The sequence below is a fragment of the Melospiza melodia genome, chromosome 8, assembly GCF_035770615.1.
Source record: "Melospiza melodia melodia isolate bMelMel2 chromosome 8, bMelMel2.pri, whole genome shotgun sequence".
NCBI lineage: Eukaryota > Metazoa > Chordata > Aves > Passeriformes > Passerellidae > Melospiza > Melospiza melodia.
Window position 1 is genome coordinate 30,637,984 of NC_086201.1, and position 19,360 is coordinate 30,657,343.

At 38.3% G+C, this 19,360-nt stretch overlaps 1 protein-coding gene across 3 annotated transcripts in view; it reads left to right on the forward strand.

Annotated features, from left to right (window-relative positions):
* Positions 1-19,360, forward strand: part of COL5A2 (collagen type V alpha 2 chain) — a 128,105-nt gene that overhangs the window by 98,179 nt on the left and 10,566 nt on the right. For all 3 annotated transcript variants that reach the window (XM_063162540.1, XM_063162538.1, XM_063162539.1), the window contains exons 16-43: positions 640-693; positions 1,561-1,605; positions 3,904-3,957; positions 5,806-5,904; positions 6,360-6,404; positions 6,508-6,606; positions 6,994-7,047; positions 7,562-7,669; positions 8,170-8,223; positions 8,934-9,032; positions 9,697-9,750; positions 10,282-10,380; positions 10,476-10,529; positions 10,628-10,681; positions 11,197-11,250; positions 11,805-11,858; positions 12,192-12,236; positions 12,676-12,774; positions 13,537-13,644; positions 13,767-13,820; positions 15,289-15,342; positions 15,464-15,517; positions 16,542-16,595; positions 17,346-17,453; positions 17,562-17,615; positions 17,818-17,871; positions 18,940-19,101; positions 19,200-19,307. In XM_063162540.1, coding sequence (XP_063018610.1) covers positions 640-693; positions 1,561-1,605; positions 3,904-3,957; positions 5,806-5,904; positions 6,360-6,404; positions 6,508-6,606; positions 6,994-7,047; positions 7,562-7,669; positions 8,170-8,223; positions 8,934-9,032; positions 9,697-9,750; positions 10,282-10,380; positions 10,476-10,529; positions 10,628-10,681; positions 11,197-11,250; positions 11,805-11,858; positions 12,192-12,236; positions 12,676-12,774; positions 13,537-13,644; positions 13,767-13,820; positions 15,289-15,342; positions 15,464-15,517; positions 16,542-16,595; positions 17,346-17,453; positions 17,562-17,615; positions 17,818-17,871; positions 18,940-19,101; positions 19,200-19,307 — 2,034 coding nt within the window. The remainder of the gene's footprint in view (positions 1-639; positions 694-1,560; positions 1,606-3,903; positions 3,958-5,805; positions 5,905-6,359; positions 6,405-6,507; positions 6,607-6,993; positions 7,048-7,561; positions 7,670-8,169; positions 8,224-8,933; positions 9,033-9,696; positions 9,751-10,281; positions 10,381-10,475; positions 10,530-10,627; positions 10,682-11,196; positions 11,251-11,804; positions 11,859-12,191; positions 12,237-12,675; positions 12,775-13,536; positions 13,645-13,766; positions 13,821-15,288; positions 15,343-15,463; positions 15,518-16,541; positions 16,596-17,345; positions 17,454-17,561; positions 17,616-17,817; positions 17,872-18,939; positions 19,102-19,199; positions 19,308-19,360) is intronic.

Here is a 19,360-nt window from a genome sequence, read left to right on the forward strand (position 1 = left end):
GATTTCAACGTGAGAAATACTGGCTTGGGTTGTTCTGAGGTAGAACTGGAGTAATTTAGATCAGGAATGAACTGGCTAAGTAAACCATTGACAGAGGATTTTGGAGGTTATGGTGAGGATAAGTATGCATGACCTGGAAGTGAAATGGAGAAACTTTTTTTTAGAATAATTTTCATTCACATGTGGTTTTGGACAACTGAATATGCATGGGTAGTGTTACATGACAAAAATTGACTCTCAGCAGTGCTCCTGGAAGTAAAGCTTCTTTCTGATATCAGATAATGGAATTTCTCTGTGAAGCACTATGTTGTGTGTAGAATGTAATATCCCTGAAGTGGAATCTAATTTGTGAATGAGATTTAGTGAAAGAAGTTACATTATTGTCACTGGTAAGTATATAAAGAATTTATTCTAATGTGTTTAAAACTGGAAATACTGTTGGAAGGGAAAAATAGAACTTACAGTTTATTAAATTTCCACCGGGCAAGCCTGTGAAGCTGTAAGGATTTTTATGAGCTGCTGCTACTTCTTTTCTGCTATAGGACAAGATAAGTTACTCCTGCAGGGGTGAAGAAAATAACCCTTTTTTATTCTGACATGATGACTCCTGAATAATGCACTTTTTGTTCTTTCTTCAAGGGACCTAGGGGAATGCCAGGAGAAAGAGGACGAATTGGACCACAGGGTGCCCCTGTAAGTAGAATCTTCCTTCTCTCTTGTAATTCTTCTCTAGTTAAATTTAAATCCCTGAGCCTGAAAGTGTTAGTTCATGTGACTTGCCAGTCACTGATGTTGTGAGCTCTGCCATCACTTAAGAAAGTTAGGGCTGAGCAGTTTTGTGGGGTGAGATCTATACCATAAATTTAAAAGTTAAAAACAGTTTTAAAATGAGAATGATAACTATATGGTAACTTCTCACAGCAGAGCTGCCCATGAGTCCAGATACCCTCACAGCATGATTTTCTGGGATACAAAAATGTCTTCTATGTTTCTGTTGGATTTCTTGTGAGAGATTCTTTTCAGCAAAAATTACTGAACGGGAAATAATGTTTCCATTTTGTCTGGAAAAAGGTTTAAAATGAAAGTTAAGATTAAGTCTTTCAATTTAGATTTCTATTTAGATTAAATATAAAAATTTAATTTCAGATAATAAGGCTATCTTCTTTAAAATATTTTGATTTTCAGCAAAAAGAGAGATTATCCTTGACATAATATCATATTTGAATTAGAACTTTCATCTTGCTGCTTTTACATCCAGTATCAAGTATTGTTTTTCTGGCATTTCTCCCCATGACTTTTATATGATCCACTTGTGTCATGTGCCCCATACAATGACACTCTCAAAATATTGTCCTTTCTGAAAATAGAGAAATCCATTACCTCAAATGGAAGCATAATTTCTTCCAGAAGTTTTCCATGCCAGTGTTTGGAGGAATGTGCAATCCATCATTTCTTCAATCACCTTAGTATATATAGTTTTATCACAAATGCTGACAATAAATAATTAAAAAGTAAGTAGAGTTCTTACAAATGCTCTGTGTTTTTTATTTTCCTGTCTAGGGTGGACGTGGCCAGCATGGTATGCCTGGGAAGCCAGGCCCAATGGTAAGTGATTGATTCTCAATCAACCACTTTTTCACTCTGTATTTCCACTTGCCTTTTGACACTCCCAGAAAAAAAGAAAAAAGTTGGCAGTTGCTGGTATCAGTTAAGTGCATCTGGAATTAATTATCCGAGAATGATTCCTTGTTCTACTCATTTTAGTTTTAGTGCTGCCCTCTGCAAAATTTTCCTCTGTAGTTTACTTCATCTAAAGGTTTTAATTTGCAGAGGAGTTGGCCATAGCCTCTCCTGGGGAGGTGATGCTCTGCTGCTCTTATGGAGCCCCTATGGTGGGGAGGAAAGTGCCTCAAGTGCATGCGCTGCAATATAAAGCGGTTCATAATTGAATTTTATCTTCCTTCACTTGCAAAGCTGGCAAATGAGCCTTGTTGTCAGCAAGAAGAAAGGCACTCACTGATAGCACAACTTGCTCCCTGCAATTGTTCCATTACCAGATGTGTAAAAGGGCCTTTTAATTAAGGACAGTCACTGTTTGAACTGAAGGACAGAGGCCTGTGTCTGAATGTCTGCCAAGCTGAGAAAGCCTGGCTTGCAGGGCTGTTGAAGTTCTCCCACCATGGCAGCAGGGCTGCAGAGGAAACATGGCTGTTTACACTCACACTGTCAGTGTAGCAATGTTGTTTTGATCCCACAGCCCAATCTCTCTGTATTTGCAGAATACATTCGTGTGAATTCACATGAGTGGGGGATGTTTCTAACACACAGCTAGTTTTGCGTTGCTTTTGTATGTGAAAAACTGGTGATGTTTTTGTACTATTTGTGCAAGGCCAACTTCCACTTTAAAAATGTGGTATTTATGTTTGCTTTTTTTTCTGAAAGCATCACTTGTAGGTTAGGCATAACAGCTTCTACCCATTGATATAGTCAGCCTTTACCATTTTGTGATGTTCAGCTTAGAAAAAACCAAAAACCAACAAACAAACATCCCAAAAGCACTGCACAAAAAAACCCCAAACCTCAAAACCCTAAACCACACCTGCTTGCAGTTAGAATTTCATTCTGTGCATACTCTTTATTTACTTGTGACAAAGTTCTGAGAAAACTTCATTTACCTGTGTCATCTTAATGAACACACTGTTTTATTAAACACTTCATGAAGAAATAATTAACTGTAATAGAAGCTCAAATGATGAGTGTAGGTGCCTAAAAGCTACACAACTCAATTATTTAGTGTATCATGAAGGAAAGATTAGTTGTTAGGAAAACCTTTCAAACATAGAAAATATTCTTTTCAGTATTTAAACTATAAAGTTAAAGGAAGCTGGGTGGCAAGCTGTGAGGTTTTACATGAAGCTTGTAATTTTTCTTTGGCTTAAAATGTGAGCTCCGCTTCACTGGACATGATAAGTGGTTGGCTAATATTTTTGGAAAATCCCATCAAGTGTCACAAGGGAGATACTCGTCCTGAATGCACATGTTTCTCACTGGAGAAAGCGTTACTGAAATGTGTTGTTATTTGGGTCAGTGCAGTGGTACAGCTTAATCCTGGAACTCTTCCTGCAACAAGAGAGAGATTTGGCAGACTTTATTTGTGATCCAATAAACTGGGACATAGGTTTTCAAAAATATACTTGGTGAGCTGTTGCATCAGTTCTGTAGAAATCCAGTGCAAGGTCACGGCAGAAATGTTGTCTGTAATTAATGCTCAGTGGGACAGATTGTTCTGATTAAGTTTGTCAGGAGAGCTTTATTAGATAGAACATTTTTTCTCAGCATGAATCATATTTTACAAAAAGACAGAAAATCAGGAAAAGATAAAAAGGAATTATCTGGGACCAGTGTTGCAGTGAGTATTGATAACCACTGTGTGCCGCCCTCCCAAGCCTTTGCAATACAGTAGAAAGTTCTCTTGAATGTCTTGTACAGCACAAGAGACATTATGGAAATGGAAACATCTTTATCTCCCTAGCCCTGAAATTTTGATACAAGGTCTGTTTTTTTACAGCTTTCAAGTGGATTTGCCTGTGAGTTTAGGAATCTTAATACTATAATTGTTCACCGTGAATTGTGTACATTGCAATTCAGGCATTAATAGGTGAATCAAGAGCTGTAGCTTTGCTGAAGTCAGCAAACACATTATTAAAGAACTGCACCATAATTCCATAAAATGTGTATGTATCTCTTAAAAACCTGATATTTATAGTTATTCTGGTTTTGTTATAACCAAATGTTTTATGACTAAAAAGTACAGGTAATCTAGACCCACATTTACCCAGTGATAGGATACTAATCTGTGTGATCTAAGTCACTGAATTACAGCTTTGTGTCTGTCTTTTCTAGGGACCACTTGGTATAACTGGATCTCCAGGTTTTCCTGGTATTCCTGGCATAAAGGTAAAAAAAAATGAGTGTCTTTTTAAAATGTCTAACAACACACAACTAAAAATGTGTACTAGACTGCACAGAGCTCAGGCTGACATGTGTACAGATCCCCAGGAGCTGTTGTCAAATCAGTCTTACTCAAGACCTTCAGACAGAAGATAAAACCCAAAGCCAAATGAAGCAATTGCAATTCACCACTGTTAAGATACTTTGCTTTCCCTTTTGCTCATGTCAAGGGGTGATTATAAGATGACTGCCACGCTGTGCTTCAGGAATCTTGTCCAGAATATTCAAAGAATAGCAAGATACATTGCTAGATGTGAGGTTGGGAGGGCAGGTCGAAGACAATATGGAGGCAGAACCTTCTAGTGCTGAAACGTCTAGTTTTGGCCAAGAACGCTTTTTGGGATGGTCTAGACTGGTAAGAGGGAAATGCCTGAACGCCAACAGAGATGTGCAGTTCATCACAACAGAGCCAATTACAGGTACTCAGGTACTACCTTTGTGGCTTGGAGTGATTGGGCTGTGAGATGAAAAACTCTCTATGTGGCACTTCCCTCTCTTGCTTTGCAAGAAAGTCTTGGGTTTTTTTTTTTTTTTTTTGTTTTGGTTTTTTTTTTGGTGTTTTTGGGTTTTTTTTTTTTTTTTTTTTTTGCTTCTTAGCCTTGAGTCAATGTCTTCAGAGACAGAAAAGACAACTCATACCACTTCCTTATAGTTCTTATACATGCCCTGCCTCCAGCTGTTCCTCTTTATCCCTTTACACTCCTAAACCCCTAAAACATGATAAGAAAATGTTATACAAGAAGAAACTCTCAATTGGTCAGGTAGCCAAGATCAGCAGATGTTTTTGTGTTGTTGTGAAGCTGGCAAGATTCATGACACTGTTTGGAAACAAGTCTTAATAACAGTATCAACTTAATCATAGAGTCATAGAAGAGCCGATTGGAATAGGACCTCTAGAATCATCTACTCTAACTGCTCCAACCTTTCTTGGAAAAAGCACAGTCTAGACAAGAGGAGTGTACAGTTAAATGATAGCCCTTGTAGTGCATGTCATAAAATGTTTTAGTATGGCTCAGCATGATTTTACCTAAGGAAATGTTTCAAAAAGCTGTCACATGATGAATCACTTAGAGCTTTTGAAAAGGAGAAGCTACCTTCAGTTAGATCATCAGATGATGTAAAATTGGAATAGTTGAACTCATAAAAGCTCAGCAGATTATACAACGAAGATGTGGACTTGTTTTATGACAATGTGATATTAGTAAGCATCAGTTCCAAAAGGCATATTTCCTATATAAAATTAAAATTCAAAGAAGATGCTGAGAGGAATTTTTTATCATCCAGTCTAATCTTACAGGGATTTAATTGTATTAATGTATGTACAGATATTTAATGTAGTTTCTGTAACAGTGAGTTCATCTGTACTGTGCAAAAAAGAAAAAAAACAGCAAACCAAATCAACCAATCCCAGATATGTTGCCATATCTAAATCTTAACAGCCTTGCTGCTAATGAAGGTAGAAAAAACTTGTAAAATTACAGACACTTAGTGAGATTTTAGAGAGACAGGTCTGTTTTTGATCCTATTTGGACTCCTGGATAGTGCTGCTTTTCTGCAAAGTTTCCTTGTCTTGTATATATTAAGAAAAAATCCTGTCTATACTTTTAATGTTCTCATTCACCTAGAAGTGATAGAAGCAAAATTAGGTAAGCAAAATTTCATTTTAAGGGTAATAAACTATTTGAAACATTAATTGTTTTCCTGTTATAAGCTCAGTATTCCTCTTGAATTACTTTATAGTGTTGCATTTTAGAGCAAAATAATCTGAAGTTGTCTTCTCATGTGGCATCCTAGGGTGAAGCAGGTCCAACAGGTCCTCGAGGTCCTGAAGGTCCTCAAGGACAAAGAGGTGAAACGGGTCCCCAGGGCCCAGCTGGGTCACAAGGTCTTCCTGTAAGTGCATTGAATTGAGTTCCTCAGGGGTCAGCTTGTGCCTGTTCACCTGTTTATGGGGATTTTTAGTGCCCTGACAGAGTTTTACTCAAATGAGACCTCTTTTCCTTTTCCCGAGGAAAAGAGGTCTCATTCATTGGTTTTGTGCTTTTTTTATTGACAATACCTATTTGTTGTTTTATTACAAGTTGGAAAACTGAAAGTTGCACAATCTCAATACACTCTCAATTCTCAAAGAATTTAAAACTTAAGCTTAAACATAAGATCTTCAGCATTAAAAATTACATTAACTCGTATGCATTATTGCTCTTTTTAGCATTTGCGTATGTTGCTACATTTATTTTATAGCCTTTATTTTCTGGTCTTGTAAAGTGGATAAAATAGCTATCTTCTCCTTTTGTGATTGATGCCCATCTCATTAAAATGATTTCTAATGATTGGTACCTTATCTTTAGGGTGCTGAAGGGACAGATGGTTCCCCTGGTGCAAAGGGCCCTACTGTAAGTAATCATATTTCCTGTTGAAGAAACTGTGTAAGTTAATTTCTTCTATTTCCTTGTTTTGGTTGTGTTTCCTTACTGTGCTTCCTGTTTGTATTTGTAGGGATCCCCAGGCACTGGAGGCCCCCCTGGATTATCAGGCCCCCCTGGTTCCCCAGGACCACAGGGCAGCACTGGCCCCCCCGGGATTCGAGGCCAGCCGGTAACGGGGTCTTTGTCCCTTTGGGAATTGTAGTGCCTGGCACGTGTCACTCCATGGAACTGAAGCAGGGATTAGCAGTGGGCTTCCTTAAATACAGCAGTAGCATACTCAGATCCTGTCAATCTGCTGTGTATCCAAAATACCACTGCTTTGAAAAAGAACTGTGTCTTTATAAACCTTGGAAAAGAGATTTATTTAAGTTTTATATTGATAACATAATAATAAACAACCCTAATGGTAAAGACAAACCATTATAAGCATCATATTATACTGCCTATAATTAGTCACTAAACTAGGAAATGTTTGTTTTATGGCATAATACAAAGTGATGAAGTGGTTTATGCAGACTTTTAACTTTCCTCGTGCTATTCATGTGTTTGTTTTCAGGGAGACCCTGGTGTCCCAGGTTTCAAGGGAGAAGCAGGACCCAAAGGTGAACCTGTAAGTCTCCATATGCTTTTTAAGATGAAGAGGAAACACAGAGGCTTATAACTATGTAATTTTTGGGAGAAAACCAACTCTGCAGAGTTTGACTTGGTTTATCAACCAATCTTCAGCTTTTCTTTCTCACCAGTTTAATAGTCATGTATTATCTGACAAAAATATAGAGGTGAAGTAATAGTTTCTTTACCACTGTCTTCTCCTTTGAAAATTTCTATTAGTCTCACTGAATTTTGACTCCTTTGCAGCCTGACAAAATACAAATTATTGTGGGTGATTATAAGAAGCAGTGTCCAGCCCATCTGCAGAATTACAGCTTATTAGCTTATAAACATTGTAAAAGAGAAAAGCAGATGCTGAAAAGCTGTTATTTTTAACTGGTCCAAGACCTAACTGTTTTCTTCTCCTTTATTTGGAAAAATGTTTATAGTGTCCAGAAGACAGTCTGTTTCAATATGCCTGAGAAATGGTGAGCTTAACAATGTTTTTTAAAATAACATTTTATTCTCACTAGGGCCCACAAGGTCCCCAGGGTCCTATTGGCCCCATAGGTGAAGAAGGGAAAAGAGGTCCTCGAGGTGATCCAGGGTCAGTAGGTCCACCAGGTCCTGTTGGAGAGAGGGTAAGAAATCTACAGGAATAATATGTCTTAAGAGATGCACTGCTAAGCTGAAAAACCTTTTGACCTCCTCATGGATGTTCTTACAGCTAGATTGTGGGTGTAGTCAAACCTTATTTTTCGAACAGTAGTTACTACTGTGTATTGTTTTTTTTTACACTGGATACTTTAATGTGGAGATTCAGTGCCTGGGGTAGTATAGTAGGAGAAAGGATGGAGATAGGACAAGTTCATTGCAGAGTTTTTCCTACACCTGCACAACTGCCCTTTGCTTTCAATGAGGCTGTTCACACAGAAGGAGCTGTCCAGCATGCATGAATGAGACACTGATATTTTTACCAGTCTTAAGTCATAAACCCATCCCTCACTCCCCAAGTTAAAGTACTGAAGTAAGAAAATTGTAAGGAAATGAACTGAATCTTCAATCCACAAATCTGGTCCTTTATTTGTAATAACCTATATAAAAATTAAGATAATTGTCTCATACCTACTGCTTTTCCTAGGGTGCTCCTGGAAACCGTGGTTTCCCAGGTTCTGATGGCTTGCCTGGACCAAAGGTAAATTAAATATAAGTGTCCATCTTTTACTGTGGAGTTTGTTAAATCTTCATACATCCAGATACGTAAAAAGGAAGTGTTCCATTAAAAATGTCTGCTTCTGGGCAAACAGGCAGATCCAATTTACAAATGCTAATAGGGGATCTGAATGTTTTGAGACAAAAATTTTTTGGGAAAAGTCACTTTCAGTTCTCATGATGTTCAGCTGTGCTTGCTTGTCCCTGGCTTAAAGCTCCCTTGTTTTGAAATGTGCACAGTAAAGGATTGACCTGTTCTACTCTTATATTGCTTTATGTGTTACTGTGTAGGAGGGGGCTCTGTGAAAAATTGCCTATTCTTTCTGTGTGGTGTGATTTTCTGGACTTTGCCCTTAAAAAGATGGGTTTATCTGGCTTTCCTAACTGCTCTTACACTTCCAGGGAAATGACTCACACAGGCATTTGACTAGTACTTCTGTAAATTCCTACCTTCTTAGTATAAATATAGGGATTCTAAAATGCTTATATAAACTTGGTTGAAGGAGGAGAATCTTTTAAATAATAATTTTGGGGAGAAAAGATAATAATTAGAAAACTAATAATGGTAAAAATATTAATGATTTGTAACTTTGTTTGTAAAAATAGGTCCTTAATAGAAGATAATGTTTTATTTCACCTGCTCCTCTGTCACTGCTCTAGATGTTAACTAGTAGCTCAATTGTGTCTTTCTAGGGAGCCCAAGGAGAGCGTGGTCCAGCAGGATCTTCTGGACCTAAAGGAGGTCAGGGAGATCCTGGACGTCCTGGTGAGCCTGGCCTTCCAGGTGCAAGGGTAAGGGACTTCTAGCAGTACCCTATAAACTGTGATACCTGTCATTTTCCAAAGGCAGCAGTGAATGCTGGGGAATTCAGAAGCTGTTCTGCAAGGGCAGACTGGTTTCAGTGGGGCTAAAGGCAAAGAGACCTGTCTTTATTTCCTGCTGATGGTGAGAAGCACAGGTTTTGTCTTAGAATAAAGGAGAAATAGCCCTGATTGAGAACAGCTGATGCAAATGAAGGACATGCGTTTGTAAAGCACGGTTGCTACAGGTAACATGGATTGAAGGCCAACCTTCATTAAATTGTTGATTGATAACATGGAAGATTGAGTGGTACATATCACCTAGAGATTTTTTTACCAGGAAAATTTTTGGAGGAAAATTCAAAATATCAGAAAAAGGGGATAAAGGGAGCAGTAAAATGTGGTATAGTTCATGGCAGAAATAAAGATGAGCCTGTGAGAAGCTTAAGAGGTGTAAAGCAAGAAAAAATAGGAAGAAGAAAAATCAAAGACAGTGAGAGATGAAACTGAAAAGTGAATAAAAAATTAAGACCTTTAACATGTAGAAGTTTGTGCTATAGCAGTAATCAAGCATATTTTTGGGATTTTTTAATGTTTCTTGATTGTTATAGAATTATAGACCAAACCCTAACACGAATACTGTTCCTGCTTTTAGGGTTTGACAGGAAATCCAGGTGTTCAAGGCCCTGAAGGAAAACTTGGCCCCTTGGTAAGTGACAAAAATTAGTCTTTTCAGTTTATGTCACAGTAATTCAAAGGTCCTACCTCACTGAAATTGCCTTTATTAACCTGAGTTTTCTTTATTTATTAAGGCTCTTCTTCTCTTTTGATAGTTCACTTTACATTCCTAACTTCAAAATTAGTACCAATAACATTTGTTTAGTTTTGTCTTTATCACAGTGTCTCTTGCTTACCTGCTGCTCCATCATTGTTAAATGTTTGAACTAAATATTTTCCTAGTTGAGGCTTTGGACATATTTTCCTAGTTGATGCATGGACACAGTAAATTATTTTTTACATGATTCAATTCTAGTAATTGCATAGCATTTGGTTAAATCCAGCAGTATGGCTATTGCTGTGTCTGCTGTAAAGACATTTTGACTGATAAGTGAAGCCCCAAGCCAGGTTAATGTTATTTTCTTTATATATACAAGTATTGTCTTGGGATTAATAAATTCATATGAATAAATATGAATAAATATATTTAGAATTTAATGTGGAAAATGCTTTATCTCTGCAGGGTGCTCCTGGGGAAGATGGACGTCCAGGCCCAGCAGGTTCCATAGGAATCAGAGGCCAGCCAGGCAGCATGGGCCTTCCTGGGCCCAAGGGTAGTAGTGTGAGTATGGCAATCCCTTTTTGACTTGAACCATTTCTGTATATTTTATGGGTGAAAAATATCTAAACCTGGTCATTTTTATTTCTGCAATTTAGGGTGATCCTGGAAAGCCTGGAGAAGCAGGCAATGCAGGAGTCCCAGGACAGAGAGTGAGTGTGCCTGTTATTTGCAATGGTTATGGAAAATGGTGCTTTTCTGTTATGTGTGTTCACTACACAAGATTTCTTCCCCTGTCATTTTAATGTAGGGAGCCCCTGGCAAAGATGGTGAAGTTGGCCCTTCTGGTCCTGTTGGCCCACCAGTAAGTCAGTTTTTACCTCTCTGCCTGCCTGCCTGCCTGCCTGCCTGCCTGCCTGGTACTCTATCTACTCACTCCTCTTTTGACTTCTGTTCTTATCAATCTTCATGCCAGTTGCTGATTCCAAGCAAAAAATTCCAAGAACATTTAAAGAAAAGTTGTCTTAGAAAAATTGCCAGCTTTGTATTAAAATATATATATTAGTAGTCTAATTGCTTTTACTAATCTTTACAAAAATAGTGCAAGGAGTAAAAAATTATCATAGTTAATTTTCACATCTTTCTTGGTTTTAATGGAACTGAATATTTTCCTTTTACCAGAGAACCTTTAGGGGAAGGGTTTGAAAGAAATGATACACATCTTATTACATCTTTTAGATAGGCTATCTTGTCCTGGGATAAGTAAAAATGTATAGTGAATAAATACCTAATTGAAAATATGCATATTCAGAGAAAAGAAAAAATTGTGGAGCCTGCCTATATTCCTTTTCTGATTACTTATTACTTCCTTTTGTGTAGGGTCTGGCAGGAGAAAGAGGAGAACAAGGCCCTCCAGGTCCTACAGGGTTTCAGGTATGTGCCTTTTTTTTTTAATTAAAAAATAAACAGCCATGTCTTTATCAACTTAAATTGGAGAAATTAAATCAAATTATGCATAATATAACTTCAGAACTAAGGCAAGGAGATTCAGAATAATTAATGATCCATAACTTTCATATCAGCTGTGCACTAAACCAAACTGGCAAAGGCTTAAACACCAGCTCTGTATCCCTTGAGAGGACCTTTGATGCCAATCAGTTTTAATTTGAAGATTTTCCAAAAAAGTTCCAAATATGTAGCAAATAATTGTCTTGATAATGAAGTTTTAATTAAATCAATATCTTTTTATAGAGAACTTTACTTCTAGGGCTGAGATGTCCTGCCAATGTTAAGGAAGGGCTGGTATCTGCTTTAGAGAGGGGGAAACTTTTTGGTGCAATATTCATGTAACTCTTTCCTTTGGGAATCTCTGAGAGTGTGCTCTTGTACTGAGTGTACTGCATCATTCATGATCTTGGTGTCCTAGTTAAGTTTGGATTTACATAACTTTCTATCATGTTAGTGACCATTTCATTTACTTTTTACAGGGCTTGCCTGGGCCACCAGGTCCTCCAGGTGAAGGAGGAAAACCAGGTGATCAGGTAATGTATGTGTAACATAACATTAAAAAAATACAATTTAGAAAGTAGTTTTATGTTTTTTTCTCTCTCTAATTGAATTTCCCATTCTGTTTCAAAATACTTACTGATTGATGTAGTCTGCAAGCTGTCTAAGAACTGCTTTGCCATAAAATAATTATGAGAATCTGTGTTCTTGGACTGAGCTGGACTATCACCTCTTGTCACTGACAGATAGGATTTAGAACTGGCCATCTACATTCACAGTACTTTGGAAATAAAAATGTTTGTCTCTAATATTCATAACTATAAAGTTATGAATAATGATTTCATTCTAATGGTGAATTTTGTTCTTAGGGCGTGCCTGGAGATCCTGGAGCTGTTGGTCCATTGGGCCCCAGGGTAAGTGTTTTCTTTTAGAGTTTAATATTCATAACAGCTCTCTGAGGTTGGAAGTTGATGCATGCCATAGACTTTAACAGTTAAAGTCAGTATTTGACCTTTTCCCCCACCAACAAAATGAACAAAATGGTTTTAAATATGGATATGTTTTAAGATAGTTTCTGTAAAATCTACCACCTTTAATGATTTTGTAGCTCCTGAAGTGGTGTTGAGTACTACCTGCTAGATGATTTGGTTTATGCTGTGAATTGAGAGTTTTTAGTTTGCTGAGCAACATATTTCCCCCACCTCTAACAGCAAAAGCATAAAGCTAGTTATTATTTAATCAGTTCTTCTAGAATTTTTTCACAGGCTCTGCTGCACTTATGGTGTATTTAGGATTTTGTCTACCAGAATTCTACCCTGCCTTGTAAATAAATGACAATCTTCCATTTTGTAGGGAGAACGTGGCAATCCAGGGGAAAGGGGAGAACCAGGTGCCTCAGGTCTCCAGGGTGAAAAGGGGATGGCTGGAGGCCATGGTCCTGATGGCCCAAAGGTAAACTGAGTAGAGATTTGCATTGCTGCAGTGATGTGATGTATAATTTTGATCATTTGCATGAACATAAGAGAGATTTTTAATTATAAATATGAAGGCATCTCCATTGCATAAGGAAGGACACACAATTCCAGTTATAACAATATTAAAGACTGGCAACATACTTAAATGTTGAGAATTGGGTACTGTAGAACTGGGCAAAGCCATTTCTGGGCTGCAGAAAACCTTCTAGCAATGTTGTAGGAGCCATGCCAATTTACACAAAGACACTTGGCAGGGCTAAGCAGTTAAAAGGAAATGCTGAAAGCTTCATGGCTGCATGCATGTACCTGCTGGGGATGTAACTAGGCCGGCAAAGTCAGGTCAAGCAGGGAGTGCCTCTAGTTATGCGAGACCTGTAACAGACACGAGCATCTCTGCCCCTGACAACTTCTCCCTGTACCTAGTTTCTATACTAAACCTATGTGACATCAAGGTCAAGGCAGAAAGATTCTCAAGCTTCTCTTTTTTGTCTGTTTTCATCTCCAGTATGCACTGATTAAATATTAATGTATTTGGAAGAACTATGGTATTACAGTTGGACTTCCTGAGTAACACAATGGGAAAAGAAAAGTATTTGGATGTGAATAAAGTCCAAATTTCAGATAAAATTATTACTTAAAACTGTACCTCAGAGACTTCAACACAGGCACAACATGTTCTGCAGCCTGGAGACAAAGATGCTTCTCAGATGAATAGGCAACAACTTGTCTTTTGTTCCAGGGAAGCCCAGGCCCTAGTGGGACACCTGGAGATCCAGGACCACCAGGCCTTCAGGGCATGCCTGGAGAGAGAGGGATTGCTGGAACACCTGGCCCTAAGGGTGATAGAGTAAGTGTGTTCATTGCTGTCCTCCTGAGTAGCATGACCTGTCCCTTAACACTGCAGGTCACTGGGAATGACCTGCACAGCATTCCATGCCATAACTGGGACTTTCTGGGTGTTTTCCATAGGGTGGCGTAGGTGAGAAAGGAGCTGAAGGTACAGCTGGCAACGATGGGGCAAGAGTAAGTAAATCTGTCCTTCCTTTTAGACCTACTCTTCACACACTGTTTGTTTACTGTGCTAGGGGACTCAGCTTGTGGAGTTAAGCACTATGCAGTGTTATGTTATGTCATACATTTACAGTCATTACCTCACCCTCCAAATCTTCAAGTTTTTCAAGACTGCTGTGCAAAACATTTTGGGGTCTCTGTGTTCCAAGCCCCTATTTGGTATCATCAGTAATGCAAGTTAAGAGCTCAATGGAAAGGATTCACAGTTGATTTGGGATTCATCTAAGTTGACTCTAGTAAAAAATATGAACAAATGAGCAGGCAGATCTTCCAGATCTCAGTTTTGGACTAAGACGACTCCTCCTTGTCTCCATCAAGTTGCCCACAATCTGTCCTAAATTTCACAGGTGAAAATTCCTGTCAATGTACTAAACTTCACATAAGCAGTAAGTTGCTGGCACTTTTAGAAAGTTTTGAATTTCCATTGCATTAATAAGGTCTCTAGTCTGCTCAAGCTGTGTTCAAGACACATTGCACACACTCTGCTGCACAGACCAACTGTCCAATAATCTCAGTTGCACTGGTTTTCTTTGTGTGGACTGACCATTTTTCCTTCCCAGAAGTTATTTGAGTTACTTTTTATATGAATTGAGAATGTATCTGAGGTTCTTGAGTTGTGCAAACCAGTTGGAGTACTAGCTGCTAAGCATTTGGAAATCTGAGGTACAGTCAAAATACAAGGATCCTGTCTAGACTACATTTATTGTTAAAGAAGAAATTTTTTTTTTGAGAAACTCTATTATACAGAAGCTCTAATAAAGTTATCACGTGTGAGCTGGAATTGGTTATCTAAATCAAACATTATCCAAAGATACAGAGCAGTTCTTAGTGATTGTAAGGGATATTTAGAGCTTATGGTAGTTAATGAACAGGTGAAGTAATGGTGGAATGAAGGATCATTATGTGGAGTTGGTGGGTTTGGAAGGAGAGTTTGCAACATATTTCATATTTGCCTGCCTTATGAAGAGATAGAGAACATTTTTTGCATGGTTTGTAAGATTAAAATGAATCTTCAGAAAAAGTGATGGATACTTTAATTCAAGAAGTGAAATACTGACATAAAAGAAACCGAACACTGCAGGTCGGAAAAAAAGACTTGATTCCTTTTTCAGAGAATAAAATAAAGCTGGGACTTTTGGGTTTTTTTGTATTATTGGCCTTATTCATGAATACTGCATAAAGCAGATGATGAACTTAGAGAAGAAAGAGGGAATGAAGGAAAGCAGATCTTTTGTGGGGAGTTTGGTCGTTAGGAGAGAAAATGCAAGTTAATTTTAGATAAAGAAGATTAAAGATGTTTCCAGAGATAAAGTAGAATTCAAAGGAATGAAAAAGGGAATGGTAATATATAAGGAGTTTTAAACTGTCTTTTTTGGAGCATCACTTTTCTAACTTACTTTCATCTTAATTTGTTCAAAAGGGTCTCCCTGGTCCAATAGGCCCAATGGGTCCAGCAGGTCCCACTGGTGAAAAGGTAAACAGATTTTTATTCCTTTCTCTACTGAAGTTCCTTAATATTATCAGACTTCATGAGCATTTTAATGACCAAACAAGTTAGTTACTTGGGAAATAAAATTCTTTTATTTTATTTTAAGGGTGAACCAGGTCCTCGAGGTCTAGTTGGTCCTCCTGGTTCCCGTGGAAACCCTGTGAGTAAACATAATTTTTTTTTGGTCTGGTATAAGTTAACAATACCTAATGCTGATCCAAACTCCAGGCATTTTTCTTATTTGCTGATATATTTTCCCCTTTTTCTTTCCCTTTCTCTGTAGCCAAGTGTGAAGTTCTGACTTGTTGCTGTGCACTTGCAAAAGTATTACCAGATTTTCTTCCTGTGACCTACACTTGTTTTAGGGCAAACTTTATAGAGTCACCCTCACTTACCTCACTCCTGAAACGATGCCACCACTTGTAATTGTGTCAATGTTTTTAAAAGCATGCCCCTAGCAGATACCACTGCACATAAACAAATATTTAATGGGCAAAGTGCAGAGGTAATCCTTAGTTCATCCAGTTATGTAACTCTTGTCATCTTCCATCTATTAGTGATTTGAAGTATTTTAAGGGTTGACTTCAATTAGGGAATTAGAGGCCAGCTCAGCCCTTCTAGATCCTTCACACTGCTTGAAATTGATTATGTCCCTGTCATAAATCAGAACACTCTTATTTCCAGTACAACTTGGAGCAGCTTCCACCCTTTTAGGGAGTGCTGGAATTGGCAGCCTTCAGCAACTTCTTTTCCAAGCAAATGTTGAGTGGAAAGCTCAGTCAAAGCCTGTTGTGACCTTATAGAAGAGTACATCTTTGAACTACTGTGTTTTTTCCCCAGTGTGATTGGAGTGGTAGGTTGAATGCAGTGTGTGCTCTTTCGCCATCCCTGAAAGGGGTGGGTTGTGACCAGAATTTCTCCCAATGCTGTTTTAATACTCACCTGTGCCTTCCATCTCTGAATTCTGAAAGCTCAATATAGTCTTGAATGCATGGCAACTTTTAACATCATAGGTAACATTATTTTCTGATTAAAAGATCCTTTGATTCTGATTAATAGAACAAAAGTATAAAGACACTTATGGTGGTAAATAGTTAGCATCCTTTCTGATATATTGAACTGTAACTGATACTATCTGTAGAAAGATGGTTTTTAAACACAGCTATTTCAATTTTTCTGCCCAGGGTTCCCGAGGAGAGAATGGCCCAACTGGTGCTGTTGGTTTTGCTGGCCCCCCGGTATGTGTTTTGAACACTAATGAGTTTCCTTTCCTCGTGCTTTGACAGACTGAATTTCCTTCATTATGAATAATATTGTGGTGTTCTGCATCAGGAGTCTTATTTTTGCTGCAAAAAGAGCTGTTCTTTCTCCCATCAGTATATCAAGTGAAGGAAAGGGCCAATAAGCACCCTAGACAGCTAAAAAGTGGTTTTCTTGTTAGGATTATGTAATTGCTCACCAGATTTCATATTTTCATTAGCATGTTATGTTGTTCCTTTGAGATTAAAATAAGGGAAGTTAAAATGTTTCTACAGAAGGTAGCAAAGATTTTTGCCATGAGTAGTGAAGGCTGGAATGAGGTGATGGACCAGATGGACTGGAATACCCTAAGGTTTCCTACAGCCTAAGTACCCTGTTTCAGGATCCCTTTCACAGTCTTGCACCTGCTTCCCTTGATGGGAAAAAAAGACAATGTTTGTTTTGTAGCTGCTGAGGAAAACAGAAAATCTAATGAGAAGAAAAATGTGAGCTAGAGAGGTAAAATATTTAAAATGGAAATACTGGCTTCACAGAATGTTTAGAAAATGTAATATGTGGCTTTCTAATAACCATGCTGAATTGTTAAACAAATACAGTGTTTTCTGGACTGATTTTTACCCCTGGTATTTTTATTTTTACCATTTAAAAAATTCTCTACAGAATTATTTTGTTAGGAAAGATTTGGTGTTGCCTGCCCTGATGTTTCTTCTAAATAATTTTTCTTATAGGGCCCTGATGGTCAGCCTGGTGTCAAAGGTGAACCTGGAGAACCTGGACAGAAAGGAGATGCTGGATCTCCAGGACCACAGGGTCTTGCTGGGTCTCACGGTCCCCCAGTAAGTACAAATAAAATCCTCTCAGAACCAGTGACATGGGCTGATCTTGTTAATTTAAAAAAATTCTGGGTGTTCACTATCATCCCTCTCTTTCTCCTTTCCTTTTAGGGCCCCCCAGGTGTTCCTGGTCTGAAAGGTGGTAGAGGAACTCAGGGTCCACCTGTAAGTAGACATTATGTGCTGAGACTTGACTGCAGATAATCTAATACTGAAATTTTATGTAATGTGTGTATTATTCCTTATCTCAGCTTGTTTTTTAAGTATGTAAATATAATTTGCTCAATAATTCAGCCAAGAACATTTGAGGTAACTAGTGCTGTGTTTCTTTTGATAAAGATGCCATTAAAAAGGGGCTTTTTTTTAGGGTGCTACTGGATTCCCAGGATCTGCTGGAAGAGTTGGGCCTCCAGGACCTACTGTAAGTTAATTATAATTTTCCTAGTAGGTATGTTTTATAAAATGGTCACCAAGAATCTGAAGGTTAAATAAAGCAAGAAAAGTGAGCCAGTGTTTATGGCCTGATGGTGTTGAAGAGAACAGTTTGTCAGCACTGACTGATTGTTTGCATCATTAAATAAAGTTCATTAGTCTTCACCTTGGTCCAATGCCTGATATTGGCCCAAGGCTTTCCATTGGGTTAAGTAGGCTTTCAAATTGCTGCTCAAATTGCTCCAATGACTTAATTGCTTAGAGGAATAAAAAATCCCAACTTATATTTTCCTCTATATTTTACTTTTTGTCCTTTTAGTGGTGACTGAAATTACGACAGTTTTTGGAAAAGAAAGAGCCTCTACTGGATTCTTTCATTTGGTGGAGTTACTCCTAAGTTCCATTAAAATAAACTCAAACCCACAAACACAAAATCTCTTCTGTTCAAACATTTGCAGAAACACTACAAATAAATACTAGCTGTGGACCAAATTGAGGGTTGACCACACAGAGAAGTGTGTCATGCTTCATATGCCTTTTAATGTTATGATGAAAAAAACCAACTTGCAGTCATTGTAAGGTTATCAAATGTGAAGTTTATGGAAAACTTAATATGCACATGAAGTCTTTTAAAAGTATTTGAGAAATGAACAAAGGTCTGTTGAAACACTAATTTGTGCCATGGAAATGAAAAGTTTATATCCAAACTTTAGCTTGATTATGGTAGAAAGAATGGGCAAGGGTGAGTATTCTAGCAGTGGTTATATACTTGAGGTGAAAGAAAAAAGCAAAAAAGAGAGAAACATACAAAAGTGTCTTTTAAAGAAGTGAGTTTGGAATTGAAGATTGAGGGGGGACATGGATGGATTTTGGACATAATTTGATATTTATTTCATTTCATTCATTTGATCATAAAAGAGATGATAATAGCTTTTAGCTCATTCTCATTTGTTAGCCTCAGAGCATGCATTTATAGCTAATTGAAACACAGTCCTTAGAATTTTATTGTCCTGGTCAGAAAAGGGCCCAATATAATGATGTGTTTTCATTTTTTTAGGGAGCCCCAGGGCCTGCTGGGCCTATTGGTGAGCCAGGAAAAGAAGGTCCCCCAGGTCTTCGTGGTGATCCTGGTTCTCATGGCCGTGTGGGAGATCGAGGGCCAACTGGGCCTCCTGGTGGCCCTGGGGACAAGGGTGACCCAGGGGATGACGGGCAGCCGGTACGTCCCTTGACTGTCCCTCCACCAGCTCCAGGCTCGCTCTCATTGCTCATTGCTGCTGACATGACAGTGACATTGCTTCCTCCTCTGGATTTCAGGGCCCAGATGGCCCCCCTGGCCCAGCAGGAACTACTGGTCAAAGAGGAATTGTTGGAATGCCAGGACAGCGAGGGGAGAGAGGCATGCCTGGGCTGCCAGGGCCTGCAGTAAGTGACCACCAGGCTGTGTGCCATCAGCCTGGGATCTTCTGTGTGAGATT